We start from the raw sequence: 23065 nt of genomic DNA on the forward strand, positions 1-23065 counted from the left end.
TTCAGCAGTTAAACTTTTTTTAATGCAAGAAAAAAAAGTCCTGTCTTCAGTTTGCTTTTCCTTCCCACAGGCTAGCGTGCTTAAGCCACTGCACCGTAAACAGTGAACTCCCAATGAGGACACAGTGTGGGATGGTGGGCCGAGGCTGCAGGGAACATGGCCAGTTCTTGGAGACTCGGACCCAGCAGAGGCCTAGAGAGCAGCACTAGGAGGGTGGGCCGGGGTCAGAGGTCAGAGTGGAGGAGTCCCTGAGACCCCCGAGGGCGTGCCTGGTGGGAAGCCTGCTCCCGCCCGCCACAGTGGCTCTGTGATGACGGCTCCAGGCCCTGGTGGCTGACCACTGGCCGGCAGGGATGTCCAGGCCCCCGACAGCCCAGCCGAGGCAAAGCAGAGTGGGGCGGCCTCCGCTGGCCGCTGGCTGGCTCGGGTTTCGAGCTGCTCAGCCTGGGGGCCACTATACTAAGGACACCCACGTGGAGCGCTGCCCTCCTTTGCTCAACGGGAGGAAGTCAGGCGGGAGAGGGAAGGGGCTGGGCTGTCCCTGGTCTCTCTGTCCGGCCACCAGGCCCGGGCTGGAGCACCAAGCCACACCAGGTTCGTGAGGACCCGCCGCCCACCAATGGTGGGACAGAGAGGTGTACCAGAATGTCCTAGGAAAGCGAGAGGGTGAAGCAGGAAACACTGCCTCCGGGGTCTCTGGCAGGGTGTGCTCTGCATGCACCCCACGTCTCATGGCTCCTGAGTGGAGCTGTGCCCTGGCTGGAGCGTGGGGAAGGAGACAAAAATCACAGCTTCTGAACAAGTGGCTGGGAACTTACTGGAAAATTCAGTCAAGTATGAAAGGTGTCACTTTACAGAACAAAAACTAGCTTATGTATTTCTCTGGAAGATGTTCTCTCACACCCACCTGTCCCCCGGACTCCCCGCAAACAGGCAGCTGGGCCTGGCTTCCGTGACTGCCGAGCCAGGGGACACGAGAGCGAAGGCAGGGCCTGTGGACAGGGGGCCGCTGCGAACGGAAGGAGGAAGGCACAAGAAGAACCAACTGAATCTGGGAGCAGAGGGAGGGGGCGAGGCCGGGTGGAGAAGGAAGCCACTGGCCGAGCGACTCAGCCTGAAACAGACGGGACCCGCGTCCCTGTCTACACGCGGGCCGCAGCTGCAGGAGGGGCGAGCCAGGCGACTTCCCCGGCAGGAGGTGAGGACGGGGAGGACAGAGGCTGTGCGTGCGTGGGGCTGCTGGACGGAGGAGGAGGAGGCAAGAAAGAACGCTGCCTCTAACGTTATATATTAAAAATATCCATGGTTCTTATGCACAAAATTCCATCGTTCACCTACGAGTATCACCCCTGCCTCCCCAGGAGCAGCCTTAAGATAAAGATGGTGGTTTTCCTTTGCGAGCTGAGGAAATATTGCTCAGTCTTTATGGTCTTGGGAACTGCTGACCCTCCCCTCCCCTGCAGCCTCTGCCTGGCCGGCCGGTGGGAGTAGGGGTCGCTCACTCGTGCCTCCGCTTGGAGGGCGGGATCAGGTGTGGGGGCAGGTCAGCGGGCAGCTCGTGGCCCTCCAGCTTGACTTTGATGAGGTGGTTGGCCAGGGCGAACTCCTCGTCGTCCAGCAGCCCGTCCCGATCCACGTCGGCCAGCTTCCAGATCTTCCCCAGCACCGTGTTGGGCAGCTTGGACTTCACCATCTCCTTCTTGGCGTTGGCGCCCGTGATCTTGCCATTGACGGGCGACAGTGTGTAGAAGATCTCGTCATAGGTGGGCTTGTCCTTGCCCACCACCCACTCGACGTCGTCGATGCCCTCGCCGGCCCCCTCGCCGTAGCCGTGCCCAAAGGGCCCGTCCATGGTGCCGTCGAAAGCACCGCCCTTCACGGCCTGGGCAGGCATCAGGGACTCCTCCTGGCGCACGATCACCATCAGCCGGGCGATGTCGTTGGCCAGCATGTCGTCCACCGTGTCCAGCAGCTTGGGCTTCAGGGCCTGGAACTTGCTGAAGTCCTGGGTCTGCAGGAGCTCCTGTGGTGGGAGTGGAGGAAGGACGGGGTTGGGTCGGCCCCTCCCGGGCTCCGGCACCGAAGGTGCAGCAGGGGTTCCCGAGCAGAAAGATGTGGCTCCGCGTCACGGCCCCAACCACTTCCCATCTTGGCTCCCCCTCCTCTAAGTCGGAGGTAAAAACAGCCCCCTCCGTGCAGGACTGTGGCGAGGATTAACTGGGAGGAGGCTGGGGTGCCTGGCACAGCCCCGCCCTCCCCCTCCCCCTCCCCCTCAGGGTGAGTCACCACATTCCCCTGTGAGGTGTCACGGCCTGGGTCAACTTCTCCCATCGGGTGGGGCGCTGGTGATTAATCGGGCTGCTTCCACTTTGGGAGGCCCCGCCCCATGGAGCTGGGGTTCCCTCCAGAAGCACTGCCCCAGTGCCGCGAGCCGCCCTCATTCCCATCCCAGGGGCAGCCGTACCTGCATCTTGCGGAGGCTGGGGAAGTCGCCGGGGGAGATCTGATGCTCCCGCTCGATCTTCTGGTAGATTTCGCCCAGGTTGCTCACCAGCTCTTTCTTTTTGCTCTCTTTACCGAAGACGTTGGGCATCTCCTTCTTGAGGGAGCTGATGATGTAGGCGTGGACCTGTGAAGACAGAGAAGGGGTGGGTGTCAGGTGCTTCCTGGGCACCTTGTTGGGAGCGTGGCCTGCACCTGTGCTGCCCTGGAAAGCTGGACCGTAACCCGGGACAGCTAACCACAGCCGCAGCCCAAAGCCCGTGCTCCTTCCATTTCTCGGCACGCACACCCCTCCCCGGTGACCCCTCTGCACGTCAGAGACACCGAGCACATTCCTTCCAAGCCAAGCAGAGCCGTGCCATCCTGCTTACACAAGTCTGTGGATGCTGGTGCCATGCGCTCCAACACAGCCTGAGTTATGCCCCACTTTTATCATCCTGACAGCCTCGGGGATGACTAAGGATTGGGAAAATCCCGCAAGGCTTTCCCCAGATGTTTCAGGGTTTACGCAGTACCTTGGGTAGACATCTGCCAATGAAGGGTGGCACATCCTTCCCTTCCCCACAGCGGGCCAGTAACTCTGGCAACCTTGCAAAGGCACAGCCCTCAAATCCCTCTGCCTTGCCAAGCAACGTCCTGCCGAGGAGGGCTGCAGCCAGCCAGCCTCACGCCCCCTTCTCCCAGACTGCCAGCTCCACCCCAAAAAAACCTCTCCACTGGCCTGACCTTGTCTGCCGGGGGCTGAGACCTGGCTGAGAACTGCCCCAGGGAAGCAGGCTGGTCACAGAGTCACAGTCACAGCTCTGCCCATCACAGGCCAGCAGAGAGAGCGACTCAGGCCAGGAAAAGGAAACAGTCTCAAAACAGCAGGTGCAGGACAAGATTGGAGAGGCTGGGGCTTTCCAGGCAGGGTGACTCAATGTGCCCGAGGGCCACGCGATTACACACCATCTCTGTAAATGAGCAGGCAGGGCCTGAAGTCTGCCCTTTGTTCTGTCCTGGAAGGAGGCTGAGCGAGAGCACTGGAAGCCCTGCCAGGAGAGGGGCTGGACGGGGAAGGAGGGGAGCTGCCCCTCCCTGAGACTGAGCAGAGGCTGGACTGGAAAACAGGAGGCCAGGTCTCTCCTCCATTCACCGCCTCTTCCCCTTCAGCTCAGGGCACTGCTTGGCCCTTTGAGGCCAGGAGCCAGGTATGTGGATTTTCTCATGGGCTCCTTCCTCAGAACCAGTTCCACTCATCAGGAAGCTTCCAGAAGTGAGACATCTACAGAAACGTGCAGCCCTGTACCCTCCAGAGCAGGGTGCGGGCATCTTTACTTTGCATACAGGTCACCAGGGGACTGTGTCCAAATGCAGATTATGGTTCAGTAGGGCAGAGGTGGGGCCTCAGAACCTATGCTTCTAGCAAGTTCCAATCTGCTGGTCCTGGAGCACTTTGGGTAACCAGAGAGGAGACACAGCCGGGGGTAAAGGATGCACGGTCGTTTCTCATTATTCAGGCCAGGGAGCACCCAAAGCTACCTGACTCCAGACCTCAAGACAGTGTAGGGTGCCCTGGGCCACTGTGTCTGGCCCATGGCAGAGTCCCAGAGCCTCTGGGCTACACAGAAGGGAGCCTCACGATGCGGTACTATTCAAAATCGTGTCCTAAGGGGACGTGCTCTGCTCCTCAGCGTTTGAAGGGCCCACTGGCGGCATGACCCTTCCTTCCCCAGCCCCAGCCACCCCGGGGTCCCGCTCAAGTGCTCGGCCAGGCACTGAGACTCCAAACTCTTGAGCAATTCAGATGCTGTCCACAGGTGCCAGCAGGCCTTGTGCTTCCATGGAAGAGTAGGGATGGTTTACAAGGCCTCTGGGGCAGAGGCCATCAGCGCTCTCCCTGGGCCCGCGGGTTTGCGCCCCGTCTCTCCACTAACTACCTCCTGTCTCGGCCTAAGCATCGTCTCCCGCCCGAGGCCCCCCAGTCTAGCCCGCCCTCCCAGGTCAGCTCATCCCGGGCCGACCCCGACAATACAAATAAATCGTACTTTCTTTTCCTTTATGTGTTCTGCTTTCCCCTGTACGGCTGACAAGTGCTAGGAGGGTGGGGACCTGTCAGTCCCCACTGCGTCCCTAGCACCCAGCACATGCTGCGTGCACCCCAGTGCTCAGCAGACCTGGGGGGAAACTGATGAGCCCTCGAGCAGCGTCCTCACCCACTCTCCACCCCCCAGGCTGCCCCCGGCACAGTGGTACCTTCTTATTTGATGTTTATATGTGTTAAAAAGAATCTCAGGAAAAGGCTGCTCCCACGGGGGCACAAGAGGACAGGTTCAGACAAGGCATGGCACAGGGCGGCCACGGGTCTGCAGGGCAGGGTCTTGGGCATCCTATCCCGGGGCCTCGAGTGGCCATCCCAGAGGCCCCTGGGGCTGCGTCCCCACCCTGGGTTTACCTTGGCCAGCCGCGCCCGCTTGATCAGGTCATTGAGCTTCCTGAGGGCGGCGTTTCGGGGCAGAGACTGGATGTCTTTGAAGAGGTCCTGCTCCTCGGCCTCGAAGAGCTTGCGGTTGTCGGGGATGAGGAGCGGGTGGGACCAGAAGGAGCCGATGTACACCCTGACCACCTCGGGGGTGTTGATGATCTTCCCCAGGGACCACATGAGGGCCCCGTAGACCCGCATCAGCTGCTGGGTCTCGATCTGGTCGGCCTTGTTCAGCACCACGCGGATCTTGTCCTCATGGTTCTTGAGCGCCTTGATGACTTCCGAGAACTCGTCGGAGATGTCCAGCTTGTGGGCGTCAAAGAGCAGGATGATGCGGTCCACCCGCTCAGCGAACCACTCGAGGACGGCCGCGAAGTCGTAACCTGCGGGAAGAGAAGGGCGAGTCAGGGGCGCCAGGGGCCAGGTGGTCTGATGGCTCTCGTCCCTGACTTGGCCTGGTACTTCTCAGCCTGGGGTCATTTAAATTTCCAGAATGTACTTATGTGGACAGCACAGTGCCCTGAGGGCAGGTTCATCAGGCCTCCCCTACTTCCGTACCCACCATGGTAACACCCGCACCCATGCAGCACCTGGCACGAAGAGGCACTTAACAAATAAATAGGGCAAGGGAAGTCACAAAGTCCAAGCTCTAAAGTGGGTCGAACTATGGCAAGAGTGAGGAGGAGACCCCAGCAGCACAGCTCAACGCCGGGCGGCAAGAACAGATTTGGGGGCTGTTGGCTGGGTGCCCCTGCACAGCAGCGACAATTACAGCAGTGAGACCTACAGCTGCTGCTTGTCCGGTGCTATGTGCTGGGCTCCCTGTTCTGCAGGACTCTCATTCGTTCCCTGCAAGCTACAGCTCGGGGGCCAGATCTGGCTCACTACCTGTTTTCATAAATAAAGCTTTACTGGAACACAACCTGCTCATCTGTACTCTCTGGCTGCTTCTGAGCTACAAGAGCAGAGCTCAGTTGTGGCAGAGACCATGAGGCCCCCAAAGCCGAAAATTTAACACTCTGACCCTTAGAGAAAACGTTTGCTGACCCCTGCTCTACAGGCCTATTAAGTACTGCAAACCACCTCCCCTTTCTAGGTCTTAAACGCTTCTCTAAAATGAAGCGACTGGACTAAGCTCCAGCTCCCAACTCTATTCTGTGCTGTTTCCTGCCAACAATTAAGGCCGTTGGTGAACCGTGCCGTCTGCAGCAGGACTGCTGACAGAACTGTCTAGTTTTAGCTCGATTCACGGCCCCCTCAGCTTAACACTGCATTTCCCAGCCCCTCTGCAGCAGAAATGAAGAAGCAAAGAAAAGGTGCACCAGCCCTTTGTCCTCTTCTCCCTTCCCAAGGACTGGAATGCAGGTGTGAGGGCAGGAGCTGGAATAACCACCCTGGGTTCAGGATGGCCTTGGACTGTTGTATTTCACACAAACTATCAGACACCTGATTTAAAAGCCCATGGATTTGTGGGTCTCTGCAATAGCGGTTTAATTTGTAGCCTATTTTACAATTATGCCACCTCAAAATGTTTCCACTTCGGACTTCCCTGGTGGTGCAGTGGTTAAGAATCCGCCTGCCAATGCAGGGGACACAGGTTCGAGCCCTGGTCCAGGAAGATCCCACATGCCGTGGAGCAACTAAGTCCGTGCGCCACAACTACTGAGCCCGTGAGCCACAACTACTGAAGCCCGCGCGCCTAGAGCCCGTGCTCCGCAACAAGAGAAGCCACCGCAATGAGAAGCCTGCGCACCGCAACGAAGAGTAGTCCCCGCTTGCCGCAACTAGAGAAAGCCCACGCGCAGCAACAAAGACCCAATGCAGCCAAAAATAAATAAATAAAATGAATTAAAAAAAAAAAAAAAAGTTTCCACTTCTTGCACTGTCCCCGGAGGAAGCGAAAATTCTGTTTCTTATCTTTTTAGACTACTAAGGAATAGCAGACCATGTGGAAACGATGGCCCAAGAGTCTTTGGGAAGCTTGGGTCCCAGCCCCCGAGCCGCCATCTCTCTGGGTGACTCCGGGCAAGTCCCCTTGTTCCTCACCGGCAGGCCACAGGCCACCCCCAATGCAGGCTGGCCCTCTTAGGAACCGCTGTGTCCTTCCCAGAGCACAGTCACGCCCCCGAGAAGCCAGAGAAGGCACTCCTATAGAGAAGAGCCTGGGACGCTGCCCAGAAACAGGCCAAAACCAACCCCCCACCGCCACCAGGCTGGGATTTAGACATGCCTTCTCTAGATGGCAGGAATCAGGAAAGCAGCAGGTAGAGGGCAGACCAAAGAAACGGACCAAGTGTCAACAAAAGGCCCAGAGTGACTCACGGTGCCACGGGGAGGGCAGCCCTCACCGCCCCTCTTGTAAGGCGTGGGCTGAGCTGTCCCGCCAAGCCTCCGGGGCTGAATGGGAGTCCACAGACAGCGCACGAGGCCACCTCCACTCCGGCCGGAACACCCCCTGGGGGCTGGGGGTACTTTAAGATAGAGAGCGCCGTGCGGGGCGTGCCTGGGGTGAAGCTGTGCCTGGTTAGACAAACACTCCAGCCGCCCCATCCCCAGGTTCAAGTGGGCTCCAGAGCTGTCTGCGCACCTGAAGCCGCAGCCTTGGCGGCCTCTCCCCGCACCCAAGCACTCAGAAACAACACAGGTTTTTAGTAAGAAAGCCCTGGATTTAACTCCCGGCTCCAGCCACTGACTCTGTGACCCCAAGTTCTTAACTTCTGAGTTAACACTTTTTCATCTGTAAAAGTCAAATAACAATTCCTCCTCCTAAGATCACAGGGAGGATTAAATGAGGTGACGTGTTGCGTTCCCAGCACAGGCCCCAGCACCAGAGCGACACCCGTGGGTCGGGCAGGCCCAGGACGGGAAGAGGCAGGGCCCCCTAGAACGAGGGCTGAGGGGCTGGGGCTGGATCACTGATCAGAAACTAAGGTGACAAATGATCAGCCTGGCTCTGAGGCTGGAGGCCAGTGTTGTCCTCATGGCAAGACACCGAACCTCAAAGAAAACCCCAAATGCATAGCTTCTGTGGATCTAGCTTGCGGCCTCGCCAGGGCAACCTGTTCCCACTGCAGCACAGGGGGAAACAGCCTGCTTTTTAAAAAATATTTCTTTATTTTTGGCTGCACTGGGTCTTCATTGCTGCGTGTGGGCTTTCTCTAGTTGTGGCGAGCGGGGGCTACTCTTCCTTGCTTTGCCTTGTCTTGTTGCAGAGCACGGGCTCTAAGTGCGTGGGCTTCAGTAGTTGTGGCACACGGGCTCAGCAGTTGTGGCTCGCGGGCTCTAGAGCGCAGGTTCAGTAGTTGTGGCACACGGACCTAGTTGCTCCGCGGCATGTGGGATCTTCCCGGACCAGGGCTCAAACCCATGTCCCCTGCATTGACAGGCGGATTCTTAACCACTGCGCCACCAGGGAAGTCCCTAGCTTCTTAACAGCATAGCAGTGGAGTTGGTGGCAGCAAAGCCCCTGTGAACCTGAACTTGAGCCTGGGCAGGGGAGCCATCAGTCTTCCAGAGGCCCATGCAGACAAAGGAAAGGGCCGGACTACCAGATTCCCCACGCTCAGAGGACGTGGGAAGGCCAGGAGCAAGGGCCAGGTTACTCCTACGCCCGCCACCAGCCACCACCAGGCTGCTGGTTCCAAAGTACAAGGTCCCTACGTCCCCGGACACAAGGAGCAGGCCGAGGGACACGGGCAGGGAGTGGGGCCAGCCCGGCCTCGCCGCCACCGCCTTTTATGGCCGGCTCTGGGAACGGCAGGTCGGCGCTGAAAAAACGATGACTCAGGACTGAACTGCTGCTCTCTCAGCAACAATGAGGCTCAACTTCTCCCCTCGTCAGACTGTTTGTCCTCAGACCGCCGCAAGTTCAAACGACCACAGATTCACACAGCTGGGGAGGCGGCAATGCCGAAACCGAGGGACTGGGAACAGGGGGGCCCTGATGGGCTGGGCTCGAGGCCAAGTTAGCTTTGGCCAGGGAGTGAGGACGGCATGCAGGGAGCCGAGGTCACCCCCGGACTCCACCCAGTGTGGCCTCATTCCTCCCTTCCCCCAGTGGCAGCGGGAGCGGGGGCAGATGATGGGGGGAGAGGAGGAGGAGGGGGAGGAGGGGAGAGAGGAGAAGCCTATGAATGAGGCACCAGGTCCACGAGCCCCCAGCCAGAGCGAGCGCCCCGCACGGCCCCGCCTGCAGACCCAGTTACTTGCCAGCACCTCAAGTTGGGAGCCAACAGAGCTAAGCCCATTTTTTTGTAGGTGAATGAAATTTCCTGTTTATATGGAAAGTGCTCACACTTTTGGTGAGAGAGAGCCGGTGGCTGGCCAAGCACGCCCACAGGTCATGCAGAGGGTCACAAGGCTCAGGCTTGTGCGATGTCATCACAGGTGGAGGACCACGTCCTACCACATGGCCGCAGCCTCCCCAGGCCCACCTGACACCCCCCAGCCCGCCAACCCCTCACTCAGCCCGCGTGTCTCCACAGGCAACAAGGGCTGGACTGACCCACGTCTGCAGTGCCGAGAGCACTGACCGAGTCCCCGCACTGGCCAGGCAGCCCAGCGGCCACCATCAGCCTGGGGCTCGGCGGCAGGTGACAAGTGCAGGGACCAGGGACACATCCAGAGAGGAGCACTCTGCCCCCAGCACTGCCCCAGGCACTGGGCCTTCAGGCTCTGGGACAACCTAGAGGTCGGCCTTGGCGGCAGGACCAGGCATCAGACATCACCTGATGCACGGCAACTCCTCGGCAGAAGCAGGAAGGCACGGGCGCCCGGTGAGGAGGACACCACGGCCCACGCGCCAGGTGCGAACACAACGCTGCAGCTTCATCCGCCTCAGGAGGGACAGTCGTGAGGTGCTGACCCCCACAAAGGACACAGACAACACAGCCGGAGGGGGTGAACTGGAAAGAAAGGGCTGACCCTGCGATGTGAGTAAAAGCCAGCACTGATAAGAGACAAGCTCTGGCTCGGAAAGTTCTGGGACCTCGAAGACATTATGAAATGATGAAATAAGCCAGTCACAGGGTATGATTCCACTGGTATGAGGTGCCTAAAGTCAAAGCCAGAGACAGAAAGTAGAACGGTGGGGGCCAGGGGCTGGGGAGGGGGAAAGGAGTTGTAGTTTCATGGGAACAGAGTTTCAGTTTGAGAAGAGAAAAAAAGTTCTGGAGGTGATGGTGGTGATGTTTGTACAACAATGAGAATGTACTTAATGCCACTGAACTGTGCACTTAAAAATGGTTAAAATGGTAAATCTTACGTTATGCGTATTTTACACGGGCTGTGTAGACAGGAGGCCCAAGCCTGCCTCTCACCTTGGCTCTGTTCCCACCAAGCCTCCTGCAGGGCCCGGGTGCTCCAGGGGTCCTGCCTCTGCAGTGCTGGCTGCCCTCCTCACCGGGTCTGCCTTCCCACCCTCCGACACCGAGGTGAAGAGGGAGCAGTTGTGATGTGTCCTCACCCTAGCCCAGCACCCTCCAAACACAGGTAGTTGCAGTAGCTGGGGGAAACGCTGCTCCAGACACTCCAGAAGTTTCTAGAATGCAAACAATAGAGGGTTTGTCTCCAATCGACTTTTGTTTCCTGCCATTCAAGCTACGTGGGCCTCCACGTTTCTTGCCATGGCTCCCATCACCACGCTTAACCCGTGCCGGGGCCGGGAAGGGGTGCAGGAGCACGGGAGAGATTAAAGAGTTAAGAATCTACACCATGAGGACTTGTTCTGAGCTTCCTGAAGCTAAAGTTCTTAAGGGAAGGACCCTTCCAGAGGCACAGAGGTTGGGAGAAAGGGGCCTCCCACGTCTAGGCGTTTACCCGAGAGAAACTGAGAAATTGGGACTTTCCTGGCGGTCCAGTGGTTAAGACTCCGCGCTTCCAATGCTGGGGGGCGGGTTCAAGCCTTGGTCAGGGAACTAAGATCCCACATGCCACGAGGCGCGGCCAAAAAAAGAAAAAAAAAAGAAACAGAAATTAAAATTTGTACTCTACACGAAGGTTTATAGCAGCTTTATTCAAAACTGCCCCAAACTGGAAACCCAGATGCCCCTCAATAGGAGGATGGATGACAAGTTACGGTACAGCCGTATCACGGGGTACAACAGCTACAAAAAGGAATGAACTGCAGACTCTCAAAGAAATGATGAACCTCAAAAGCACATGCTAAGTGCAAGACAGACACAAAAGGCTTCACACTGTATGATTCCATTTCTGACATTCTGGAAAGGCACAACTTTAGGGGCAAAGATCAGTGGTTGCCTGATGAGGGACTACAAAGGGGTGCAGGGGACTTTCTGGGGTGATGGAAACTCTGTATCTTGGTCGTCGTGGTGGTTACACGACTGGTGCATTGGGTGAATTTTACCGTATATAACACAGATCTCAATAAATCTGGCCTAGAAATCAGCAACAAAGGACGGGTTAGGGGGGCAGCGGCAGGGGAGACCAGGGGGAAGGGCAGAAGGACTCTGGAATCAGGCCTGAACCTTCTACTCTCCGAGCCTCTGTTTCTTCAACTGCAACGTGAAGACAGCAGGTTTCCGCTGTGTGAGCGAGTGAGCGCCTGGCCCGCTGTAAGAGCTTCGTAAATGTTTGCGGTCCTTTACTCACAGGATTTGTATTTGGGCCCAAGAAGCTCAGATTCCGATGGGTGTGTAGGCAACGACTGCTTCGAACGCGTGAAGAATGCCTCGTACCCCAAATATAAACCGAGCATTTGCAGGCGCTCAGGCAGCTGTCGGGGAACAGGTGGGGCGCCAGCAGGGGCTGGTCCACTCCCCCGCGGGCAGAGCGGCCAAAAGCTGGACAGGGGCAGTGGGGGTGGCTGGACGGGCGGGTGGGGAGGCGACGAGAGGAAGGCCCCGAGGAGGGTAGCTGTGCGGAGGCTGGGCCCCCACCAGAGGAGGTCCTGGAGTCTGAAGGGAAACTCCTGCTGAGTCAATGCTTCCCCCTCTCCCAGCCTCCTCGGGCTGTTATTCAGAGAAAGCTCTTCCTCATCAAAGTCTGAGAATCGCTGGTTTTTCAGTGTACTTTTACTCAGCTGACATTTGTTGGACACTGAACTGGGCAGCGGGCACTAGGGTAGGAGCTTAACACACGTAAATTCGTGCAATCATCGACAAGAACCAAGAAGCTGGTACTGCTATTCCTGTTCTACTGATGCGGCTCCCAGGGGTGCAGCAACTCCCTAGGGCCCCCAGCTCCTAAGTATTGATCTGGGACTCGAACCTCTGTCATCATCTGTGCTGAGGGTGCTGGGAACCCAGGAGGGACGCAGGGCTCAGCTTTGTGCTCGGCCTTGCACAAGGCTTTTGGGGCAGCCTCATGGAGCCATTCTCTGGGGTGCAGAAAACCCTCGTGAAACGCTGGCATGGAGGGCTTTTAGGGCTGGGGCATCTCAGGAGGTGGTCAGCAGGAAGGGACACCGTGGGTCAGAGGGCTCCAGGTTTGGGCCAGGGAGCCCCTACCCGACTGTTCAGCCAGATGGCTCCTGAGCTTGGATGGAGCCTGGGATCCAGGGATAGTCAGCAGGGGGGACAAGTGAGAACCCGGGGGACAAGTAAGAACCCAGGGGACTGGCCAGCCATAGCCAGGGCTCCTAAGGCCTGTCCCTGGATGGTTGGGAGGGCAGGGGTGGGAATTTCCAGCTGGAGGCAGAGAATAGGGAGAAAAAAAGCAGGTCTCAGCACTGCTGTTCAAAGCCCTGAACCTCAGGCCCATTTCTGGACTGGGAGTCCGATCTCGGGCGGGGAGAGAAGCAGTGTGGCCCCTGGGCACTCCGGGAGGGCTGAGCCCAGCACAGCACCGGCCTAGCAGGGCTAAGGGCTCGTCCGAGCCAAGCTCTCAGAGCTCCTCAGCCCCGAGCACCGGTCTTCAGCACACCGCGGCGTGAGCAAGGACTCTGCTGGGTTCGAATCCCAGCGCCAACTCGTGCTAGCGTATGTCCTCTTGGGCTACTTAACTTTGCTAAGCCTCCGTTTCCTCATCTGAAGAGCAGCAGCTTCCTCACAGATGCAGCTGCTGCGATAAGCGAGTGGGGCTGGTTCCCATGGCAGAGGCCAGCAGAGAGCCAGGCATGAGGCTGGCCGGGCTCCATCTCCTAATCCAAGCTGAAACAACTCGACCTTGCTGACTCGACTCCCACGGGGGAAAATGAGGCCCGAAAGTTACAGCTCAGCTCACAGCCTCGCAGTGACAATGGCGGGGGTGCCCTGGCCAGGCCCCTGACCCCCGGGCTGAGGCTTCCACCAAAGCGCCTCCGGCCGCTGCCCACAGAGGACCCGCATGGGAAGACCTGCTCCCTCCCAGGTCCTGCCACGACTGTGCCGACGGCCAGCAGCCTGGGAGCCCAAGGCACCAGCTCCGCCGGGCCCCAGATGCCCTCTGGAATGCCCTTTATCAGTCACACGGGCAGCACCCAAGAATGAACACTGTCCCCGCAGGTCACCTTTCTCTGCTGACACAAGAGAACTTTATCTTTAAAGGCACTCAGGAGATTAGCACAACAGGGAGGCGCAGCCCAAGACCCCCCAGAGGCTCCTACTCTTCCCTGGAGCAATTCTCAGGGGTCTCTTGCAGAGCCTTGGGTGTATCCTGACTGCTTTGGGCCTGCTCAGGCCTTACCTTATCTTTCCACACAGTATTTCCTGCACACGTTAGGCACCATGGGGAAAGGGGAAAAAGTCAGGAGGGGCTAGGCAGAGAGGGTGGGAACTGGAAGTAAATGTAATTAGCGACACTAACGTCTATGCAGCCTCCAGAAGGATGCTCTGCTTCCAGGGAATGAGGTTGACAGACCACGGAAATGCATGCCGCTTGCCCGGGACACACATTTTCTGTTGGCCCAATCTTTTTGAGAGGGAAACACCTATTTTCCACACCACCAGCAAAGGGAGCAGAGAGGTGGCCGCCAGGGAGCCTGGAACACACTGTCCTACTCTGACTTCCTCTGCCAGGTGACATGGGACCTTTGCAATGACAGATGAATGGGGTCTTCAAGAAGGAGAAACCTACCCCTTCTGCGTCCACCTGGAGAACACCACCCCAGAGGTCACACCCACCACGTATAAGAGGTACCGCCCGATGGTCTTTCTTCTCCACTGGTAAAACGCTGACTCCAAACACATCCCACGGTAAATCCCAACTTGGTAACTGTTAGTAGAATACTTTAAACCAAGACCTCTAGGGTTATGGAGGGAAAGATCTCTATTTCACAGGAGGAAAGCCCTCCTCCAATGAGAGTGATGCACTTGTCTTTAAGCCAACCTCCTCCTTCCTGCCCATGATGGGTGGGGGAGGGTCCCTGGCTGCCCAGGAACCCAGAGGGGCCACACTGTAAGGAAGCGGGGTTGGGGGGAATACAGGCAGTCTCCTGCTGGCTTCCTCCCCCAAGCATCTGCCATCTACATGGGTAACTTGTGGGCCAGGACTGTCTGGTCCCCACCAGTGAGATGCACCCTGCGCCTGACTGGAGAGCACGCTGAGGCACTGCTCTGGTGCCTGTGTCCCACAGAGAGCAAGTTTGGACACCACTGTCTGCCTTTCTACTAATGCGGTAAGGAAGCAGAGGGAAGGGGAGGCAAGGGAGGGAAACACCCCAGCAGGCAGGGCCAGGATACTCTTTGCAGCAAGACAGTGTTAGACACTCCCAGCTCCTCAGTCTGCTGAGACTAAGGCCCCAGGCTGAAGTGTCAAAGATAGCCCAGCAGGGGAACTTCACAGCACTGGTGGAAAACTGCTGTTTCTGAGTTCAACAGGGGCCATAAGAACCCTAAGGCTTTCCCTCAAATACCTTTATTTATTTATTTCTTAAATTTATTTTTGGCCACGTTCGGTCTTCGTTGCTGTGCGCGGGCTTTCTCTAGTTGCGGCAAGCGGGGGCTACTCTTTGTTGCGGTGCATGGGCTTCTCATTGAGGTGTGTGGGCTTCTCATTGCGGTGTCTTCTCTTGTGTGGAGCATGGGCTATAGGCGCACGGGTTTCAGTAGTTGCGGCCCACGGGCTCTGTAGTTGTGGCTCGCGGGCTCTAGAGCGCAGGCTCACTAGTCGTGGCGCACGGGCTTAGATGCTCGCGGCTTGTGGGATCTTCCCGGACCAGGGCTCGAACCCGTGTCCCCTGCATTGGCAGGCGGATTCTTAACCACTGCGCCACCAGGGAAGACCTCCTTCAAACACCTTAACTGCCAGCTCTGAAGGTTATAAGGAGTATGGCATTTGGGGGAGAATAAGCCTCTTTTTCTGAGCTATTATTGTCCCTTATCCAAAGATGCGTTCACATCAACTGACCTATCTGATCTGATAGCTCCCAGCTGGGAGAACTCCTCCCCAGCATATTCCACCAGGTCATTAAAGACATAACTCTACAGAGCTTCAAAGAAAGTCCCTCCAGGATAGCTCAGTCCTGGAGGTAGATGGAGAATAAATTCCCTTTTGTGGGTCTTTCTCTTTAAGAGTAACTAATTCAGGGACCTCACTTGTGGCGCAATGGTTAAGAATCCGCCTGCCAATGCAGGGAACATGGGTTCGATCCCTGGTCCGGGAAGATCCCACATGCCGTGGAGCAACTAAGCCCGTGCGCCACAACTACTGAGCCCACGCGCCACAACTACTGAAGCCCATGTGCCTAGAGCCCACGCTCCACCACAAGAGGAGCCACCGCAATGAGAAGCCTGCGCACTGCAATGAAGAGTAGCCCCCACTTGCCGCAACTAGAGAAAGCCTGCGCGCAGCAATGAAGACCCAATGCATCCAAAAATAAATAAATAAAATAAACAAATTTATTAAAAAAAAAGAGTAACTTGTTCAGATTTTCTAGCCTTGCTCTGGCAAATGACAGGGCAAAAGCCTTGTTTATCAGGCATTTTCTTAAAACCAGGTTAGAACAATAACAGCAGTAAGAAAGAAAAAACTGGCCCTTGCCTCCCCTAGAAGTGTCATTATCATCGGGGTGGAGAACGTAAAAGTTTAAACCAGATTGAGGGACAGAGAGCAGTTTCAGTATGCTCTGATGCAATCCCGTACTGGCAGGGGCCCACGAGCAGGGAAAAAAAGAGAAGCAGGGCTTCTCAGCACTGAAAATGGGGCCCCCACCCCCTCACAGCCTCAGCAGAGACACACTGCCTCCCAAATCTCAGGCTGCTGGCTTCAACTGCAAAGCTCACTAATGCTGGGCGGCCCGGAGGGAAAGCGGGTACAGGAGAGATTTGCAAGTTAATGGTAAACAAATCTGGCCACTTGTCCTCAACCCCCTCTGAGTCTGATCTTGTTTCATTTTTACATTTGCAGCTGCAGCCTCCACTCTTAGCCGGCCCCCATGCTCCTCCCAGAGAGCATTCAGGCGTGAGGCTCCCCTCCCTTCTACAAAAAGGGGCAGCGGCAGAAATATAACCCAGTTCAGGTGCATCCTGAACCAGATCTTTAGAAAAGCTTGGCATACTCAAGACAGGAGTTTACACAACTAGAATGGGCCTGGTGCACTAATACTCCGCATGAAAACCTTATGCCACGTGCGGCACCCAGGGAGGCTACTGATGACCAACATTTAAGCAAATTTAAACACATTTCCAAGGCCCAACGTGTTTAACAAATTCCTGCTAGCTTCTCCTTTTGGCTGGCTCTTTCAAGTCAAACTGTTCTCTCACAGTCCTGCTGGACCCACTAGGAATTTATACAGCTCTGGGAGGCAAAGCTTTTAAACACAAGCTAAGGTGAATGAGCCCCAGGGGAGCCAGGGGCTCATTCAGAACAGCAATGCTGGCTGAGGTACCTGGAGCCCAGGCACGGAGCAATCTCCTGGGACCTCACAGCCAGCCAGGATCCTGTCTTCCTTTCCAGAAGGCCCCAGGGGCTGGGAAGCTTGAAAACCACATGAAACTGGCTGTTGTCTCACCCTGACAGCTCTTGTAACCTCAGCAAAGGGAACCAAGGAAAAAGCAAGCTCCGGCCCCCACTGGGCTCGGCGTACCATGCAGATACAAGGCTGATGTAAAATGGGTTCTCACTTGGGCTGGGAGAGACTTGGGCAGCATTTGGTCCATGTCACAGACGTCAGATGGAAGTCGTCTGACTACACCAGGTGCCCTGGGCTGTGTCAGAGCCTGTTTACCTCTGCTGATGCGCTGCTTCTCTCCAGACAGGATCCCGGGAGTGTCGATGATGCTTATGCTGTCCAAGACCGGGTTGGGCAGCTGGGCGCACATGAACCTGCACGAGAGCAAGAGCCCAGAAGAGAGATGTCAAGACTCGGGTATCGCTGCTCTAGATGGGACAGCAGTGATTTCTGTACTCCTTCGTCTCCGCCTCTGGCTTCCTTTCCAGAAGAAAGGAACGGAAAGGAGGTTTTCTATTGTCTTAAGTTTCCAGGGGTGGGAATTCCCTGCGGTCCAGTGGTTAGGATTCTGCACTTCCACTGCAGGGGGGCACGGGTTCCATCCCTGGTCGGGGAACTAAGATCCCGCAAGCCACGAGGCCAAAAAAAAAAAAGTTTCCAGGGGTGGCCAGCAAATTGCACATATTGTCTTAACCGGGAATCCAACCAGCAGACTCCAACTGACCCACATCAGCACTTCCCTCACTTAGCTTTTCTCCCAGAGTTCGAGAATTCAGCTTTCAAGTTGCTGACGTGTTAGTGAAAACTGCACAAGCCTAGGGTCACCATTCAATTCCGGAAGGAATAGAGAAGGGTGACAACTGAGACCTTGGAATTCCATATTAAAATTTTCAACCACTTGGCTAAATTTCCACACTGCAAGAGATGGTCCTGTCCTACTGCTGCTGGGGCCAGCCCTCCCTTCAACCCAGCTGCTCGGGTGAAGGGACTGCAGTGGGCAGCCGCTGACAGCCAGGGGACCACGCAGGCTGGTGCATGGTGGGGCAGGGAAGTACAGACACCATTCTCTCAACGTCAAGGCAGAATGAGGAAGAACAGAGAGGCTGGCAACTCACGGACCACGACTCAGCTGTGTGTGCCCGACTTCCCACCGAGCTTAGAACAGCCCAGAACAGCAAGGGCTGTCCCAACCGATAGCAGAGATTCTTGACTGGACACAGAAAAGCCTCCTTTAAAAACTTCTCTGGAAAAGGTATTGTGAGCAGAGAAAATACTGGCCCATTGTCTAGGGATCTGCCATGATTAGCTTCCCCTTTTGGTCCCACCCCACAAGTGACCCGCGGCCCAGAGGCGGGGGCAGCTGGCCAGGGTGAGAGGTACTGCCTGCAAGCACAACAGAGCAGAAGCAGCTGACCTGCAGGATGAAGGAACCTTGGACCTCATCCTCACCGTGCCAGCAGCAGAGCACACGTGCTGTAAAGAACTGCACGACCTGGGGCTCCTGCTGGGGAAGGAGTCAGCGGAGAGAAAACCAAAACAAGACGACTTCCAGTCGAGTTGGCTCTGAGAAGCAATATACATAAAAATGCCTTGTGAAGGGCCTTGTAAGTTAACATCTCTGCGGATCGGGCGCTCTGCAAAGCCCGGGGGGTGAGGCCGAAAATACGAGAGGGAGCAGGCAGTACAGATGCATCCAATCCTGTTTCCTCACCAACAAGGCCGCACAGATTTCATCTTGAGCTACAAGTTACCAGTTACGCAATGAGTTTGCGCAGGATACTCTTAGGATACCGTGGCTGCGCCTTGCCTCCTGCTCTCTCTGATTTTAGCCTTAGAGCAGCCACTTAGGGGGAAGAGGCCGGAAAGTCCAGTCCATGATTCAGTGAGTCTCTTTAAGAGTGAGGGAGAGGCTGTGTCAGCCACTGAAAAGCCCCCTTTGTGTGCCCTGGCTGGCTGGGCAGCGCTGGTGTACTACACAGGCTGACACAGCTGGGGGCCTCAGCTCCAGTGCAAACCCACACCCCAACCCTTGGCTGATGAGGCCCCTTCCGGCAGGGCCATTCATTACTAGTGTTCTGGGACCCTCTGGAGATGAAGTGGTGGCAGAAGGAAATAAAAGTGTGGCTCTCGGATCCTGCGGCACTGGCATCATCAGGTTGCCTCTCTTCCCGGCACTCCTGAACTGCTCTTTTTTTCAGGGAGAAGTAGCAGGAGGTGGTAATTGGCTGCACAAAGGCAGACAGTTGGCACTGCATTAACCGGCTCGTGAAGGCTCGTGAACTTGGCTCTCGGAGCCGCGGTTTCCTGAACGAGGTAGGGGTTGCCTAGCTGATGTCTAAGATCCCTCCCAGCTCTGAAACTTCAGGTCTCCAAATTCAGAAAACAGGTCACACGCCCATTTCTCCTTACAAAAAAGGTCACCTCTCACAATCAAAAGTGGACACTGAAGGACAGCAGCAGGAGATGTAGCTCCTTCCTTCAAGCTTCCCAAATTTCTCCAGGAAAGCAGACCTAATAATGCTTGGAATTCCCAGCACAGCAGCCAGACTTTCCACTGGACCGTATGGCCCCCACCAGCTGACAGCCAGCCAATCGCCTACCTACAGGCACAACAATTCTCAAACCCCAGTATCCCCTGAGGCGGGCTCCTGGCTAGGAGGGCCGTGCCTCTTCAGGAGTCTCACCCAAAGGGCTTTACTCTGGCCCTGACTCACAAACGCCATCAGCCGTGAAACAGGAAGACAGGTTTAAATGCCTGAGAGAGGCAAAAAGACAACAGAAGACTGCCTGTCTTCTCCGTTAAAGGTCAGCTCTGCGCACAGAGGTAGGCCTGGCCACTGGCCTGGATCGAGGGCAAGCTGGTCTACCCTGTGCGGCTGGACAGTGTCTGGAAAGGAATGCGATCATACAGGGCGGAGACCTTCTGGAAGGCAAGAGTCAAGGATTCTTTCCTAGGCTCTTCCCCAGACGAGACTTTGAAAGGCATGTGGAGTCACTCCTTGAATGGGGTTTGGCAGAAATGACAAATTTGTGAAGTCCTTTGGTATGTCCCCTGGGGGTGGGGGGAGGGATTTTAGAATCCCCATTGGGTAGGACCTTGGAGTTCCATTAGAGAAAAGTGAACTTGGCTGTAGCACTCCTGAGAGAGGAGGCCAATGCCTTTCATTCATAGCATCGTGAAGGTTAGAACCTCGGAGAATTACCCTTATCAGGGTTTTACCCATTTAACTGGGGAAACTGAGGCCCAAGTAGGTTAGGGAACATCCTAGTGAGTCTAAGCAGCCGGAATCTCATTCCAGGGCTCCAGGGCCCACCGCCTGGCAGCACAGACCCTTACCCCTGAAACCCCTAAAGCAGCACAGGACCTTCAGAACTGCCCCTGGGAGAAGTGCTGGTCCTCGCCCTGTCTGCTGCTTCTGCAGGCCGCCCCAAACTCAGCAGGCCACAGCAGATCCTCTCCCACCGGTCCCTGGGGAGGCACAGCACAGCACACCAGCAAAGGGAATGGCTAAAAGTTTCACCGTAGTTTTCCGTGACACTTAAGAAACAGACCCGTGAAGGGAGGGGTGAAGGGATTGGTTTGAATGAATTAGGTGCGTCCAGTCTGGGGGAAGGTGGTGGAGACCAAGACTGAGGGTAGTTGAGTCTGGGATCTGCCAGGGGGGTTGGGAGTTAAACCGATAACCTGGAAAATTCTGGGGGGGGGAGGAGGTGACAGAGCCGGGGGAGCCGGCGACGCCCACTCGCAGACCCCCTCGTAAGGGTTTTCTATGGGAAGCGGCAGGGGACCCAGTCCCAGGGAGTGGTCGCTAAGGGTCTCGCGGGGGCCTCGGAGACAAAGAACAGCGGGGGCGGCGGTCACAGGACGGTCGGGACCCCGGCCACCCCCTTTGCCCCCCGGGTCAAGGGGTGGGTACCTGTTGAGGAAGGCGTTGCCGAAGGCGTTGAGCTTGCGGAAAGGGCGCCGCGGGTCGACGACGAGCGCGTTGCCCGGCACCACGCCCTCGGTGGGGCCATGCATGACCGCGATGAAGGAGTCGGTGGTGGGCTCGGGCCCGATGCGCATCCCGGGGAAGTCCTGCTCGATCAGGTGCCGGATGAAGGTGGTCTTGCCCGTGCTGTACTGGCCCACGAGGAGCACCATAGGCTTGTTGTCGAAGTCAGCGTCCTCCAGCGCGGGCGAGTGGAACTCGTGGAAGCGGTAGTGCTCCTCCAGGGGCAGCAGCTTCTGCGCGTATAGTTGCCGCAACCCCTCGGCCACCGTCTGGAAGAGCTCCGGCTCCTTCTTGCGGCGGGCATCCTTGCTGACCCAGCTGAACATGCTGCCGGAGGCCGGGCTGGCTGCTGCAGGGCAGAGCGGCGGCTGAGAGCCGGGCGAGGGCGCGGAGCCGAAGCTGGGCCGGGCCTGCCGGCTGAGGAGCGGCGGGGCAGGGGGCGGGGAGTGTCCCGCACTGCGCAGGCGCACGGCACGGCCCACGGAGCACCCTCTGTGCAGTGGAGCGCGCGCCTCGCCGTGCTCTCTTTATAAGGCCGAGCCGCGCGTTCGGGCGCGCGCACCGCAGCCACGCGGGGCCGCGGGGAGTTGGGAAGGGGTGAAGGAGGAGCCCCGCCCACGCGCTCCGCGCCACGTCTTCCCCTCCCCCGCTTCCCATTGGCCGATTTCAAATCTCGCGAGCGCCGGTTGTTCCGCTTGCCCCGGCCCGGGTGCCGTGGCAACCGCACCTGTTTCGCCCCGCCCCTTGTGGGGCGGCTCGTGGGAGTGCTGCGATTGGGAAGGCTGGAAGTGGGAGTTCGGAGCGAGGAGGTCCCAGGGTCTGCGCGCCTTCCATGCCCGGCGAGACCCCCAGTTAGACGCCCCAGTACCCTGAATACGCGCCCCACCCGCAGTTCCCCCAGGAACGGTCCTCCTCCTCCCACTGGCTCAGAACCCCCAGCGCCTCCTGTCTGCGCTGCCCTTCCTTGCCTCTTCCTCTCGCCCCTGCTTCTCTGACACTCCCTCTCATTCCCTCATCTTTTATCTGCTTTGGGAGAGGGAGAGACAGGAATGAAGTAGTGGAGAAAGCTGAGGGAGTAGAACATCCAAGGCGCGGGGTGGTGATTGGGGAAAGAAAAATGGGAAGGGAGGAGGCCGATGGGGAAAGACCAACCAGCAGCAAGAGGTCTGAGCTCCCCTCAGGCCAAGAATTGGGAGATGGACACTAGCAGTGGAGGACACATATGACATATAACATGTGGGGGAAAAGAGATGGCCTCCCTAAAGAGGCTGCATCTGTGGTGGGGATGTGAAGAGGAAGCCGAGGCCCTCCAGCACTTGAGTTTTGAGGAAGTGAAATCGGAAATTCCCTATGTGGGGTGGAGGGGAAACACGGGGCAACAGTGAAATCTTGTGGGAACTTAGGGGGAATTAAAAAACCCAAATACTTCTGCTTTCCTCTCTGGGTCACCACCAGTTACCATGCTTTACTCTGACCTGTGCCTCCTGCCCTTAACCAGTTCCTGGCTGTTCCATTAGGCTCATTCCCCCACCATCATTCCCAGCCACACGTAGGCCCCCTTGGCTGTCCAGGATGGTGAGACTCTTCAGTGGGTGATGTCAAAGCTTTGGAGACTGTGATTGTTATGTAACCAGTATCAGGACACCAAAGTGCCAGGGGTGGGGGTGGTGGGTGCTCCTGGACAGATCTAAGGTGCACCTGGGAACTTGGAGACCTCATGTCCAACTTTCTGGCTTCTGGGAAATGTGGGAGCCTTGAGGGCTTGGTGCCTGTTATCAGAGAAGAAAGCAGGCTGGTAGTCTAAGAGGACAGAGGCAGGAACTCAAAACTGAGAATAAGCAGAGTATTAGGGGAGCTGAGTCAAGAGGGCGCGAGATGAGAATTTTGTTGTTGTTGTTTTAATATTTTTTTGGCCGCGCCACGCAGCATGTGGGATCTTAGTTCCTGGACCAGGGAGCGAACCCGCGCCCCCTGCAGTGGAAGCGTAGAATCTTAACCACTGGACCACCAGGGAAGCCCCAGATGGGAGGTCTGATCGCCCACCCCTTGTAGGATCAGGCCTCAGTGCCTTCTGAGGGAATAAATCACATTAAACCGATTGCCTTCCCTCCCCCTCCCTGACCATTGGAGAGCAGCTGAGTAATTCCAGCCCTGTCTGCAGTCTTAGGTCCCTGACTTACTGCTTTTATTTGGGATTTCATTAGTATTCTTTTCATCAATCACAGTAAAACACAGAAGCCATGAGACTCTTTGGCTTTCTCCTTAAAAGGGGATATT

The 23065-nt window shown here is 56.9% G+C and overlaps 1 protein-coding gene across 1 annotated transcript; it reads right to left on the reverse strand.

Annotated features, from left to right (window-relative positions):
* EHD1 (EH domain containing 1) lies at positions 1 to 21307 on the reverse strand. The gene is made up of 5 exons (XM_068554825.1): positions 20711 to 21307; positions 17070 to 17167; positions 4937 to 5349; positions 2465 to 2629; positions 1 to 2023 (listed from the first exon to the last, which is right to left on the reverse strand). The coding sequence occupies exons 1-5, from the start codon at positions 21112 to 21114 to the stop codon at positions 1499 to 1501; spliced, it is 1605 nt and encodes a 534-aa protein (XP_068410926.1). The 5' UTR covers positions 21115 to 21307; the 3' UTR covers positions 1 to 1498.
* Positions 21308 to 23065: the final 1758 nt, after the last annotated feature.

This window comes from Eschrichtius robustus, chromosome 11 (genome assembly GCF_028021215.1).
Source record: "Eschrichtius robustus isolate mEscRob2 chromosome 11, mEscRob2.pri, whole genome shotgun sequence".
NCBI classification, from domain to species: domain Eukaryota; kingdom Metazoa; phylum Chordata; class Mammalia; order Artiodactyla; family Eschrichtiidae; genus Eschrichtius; species Eschrichtius robustus.

What these genes read in the sequence shown, in the direction of transcription:
- EHD1 (XM_068554825.1), bottom strand. Translation starts at nt 21,114, where the DNA reads ATGTTCAGCTGGGTCAGCAAGGATGCCCGCCGCAAGAAGGAGCCGGAG. An exon ending in GAAGCAGCGCATCAGCAGAG is followed by an intron (nt 5,350 to 17,069) that starts GTAAACAGGCTC and finishes CTCTTCCCGCAG; the next exon opens with GTTACGACTTCGCGGCCGTC. An exon ending in AGCGGGCGCGGCTGGCCAAG is followed by an intron (nt 2,630 to 4,936) that starts GTAAACCCAGGG and finishes CTGTCTTCACAG; the next exon opens with GTCCACGCCTACATCATCAG.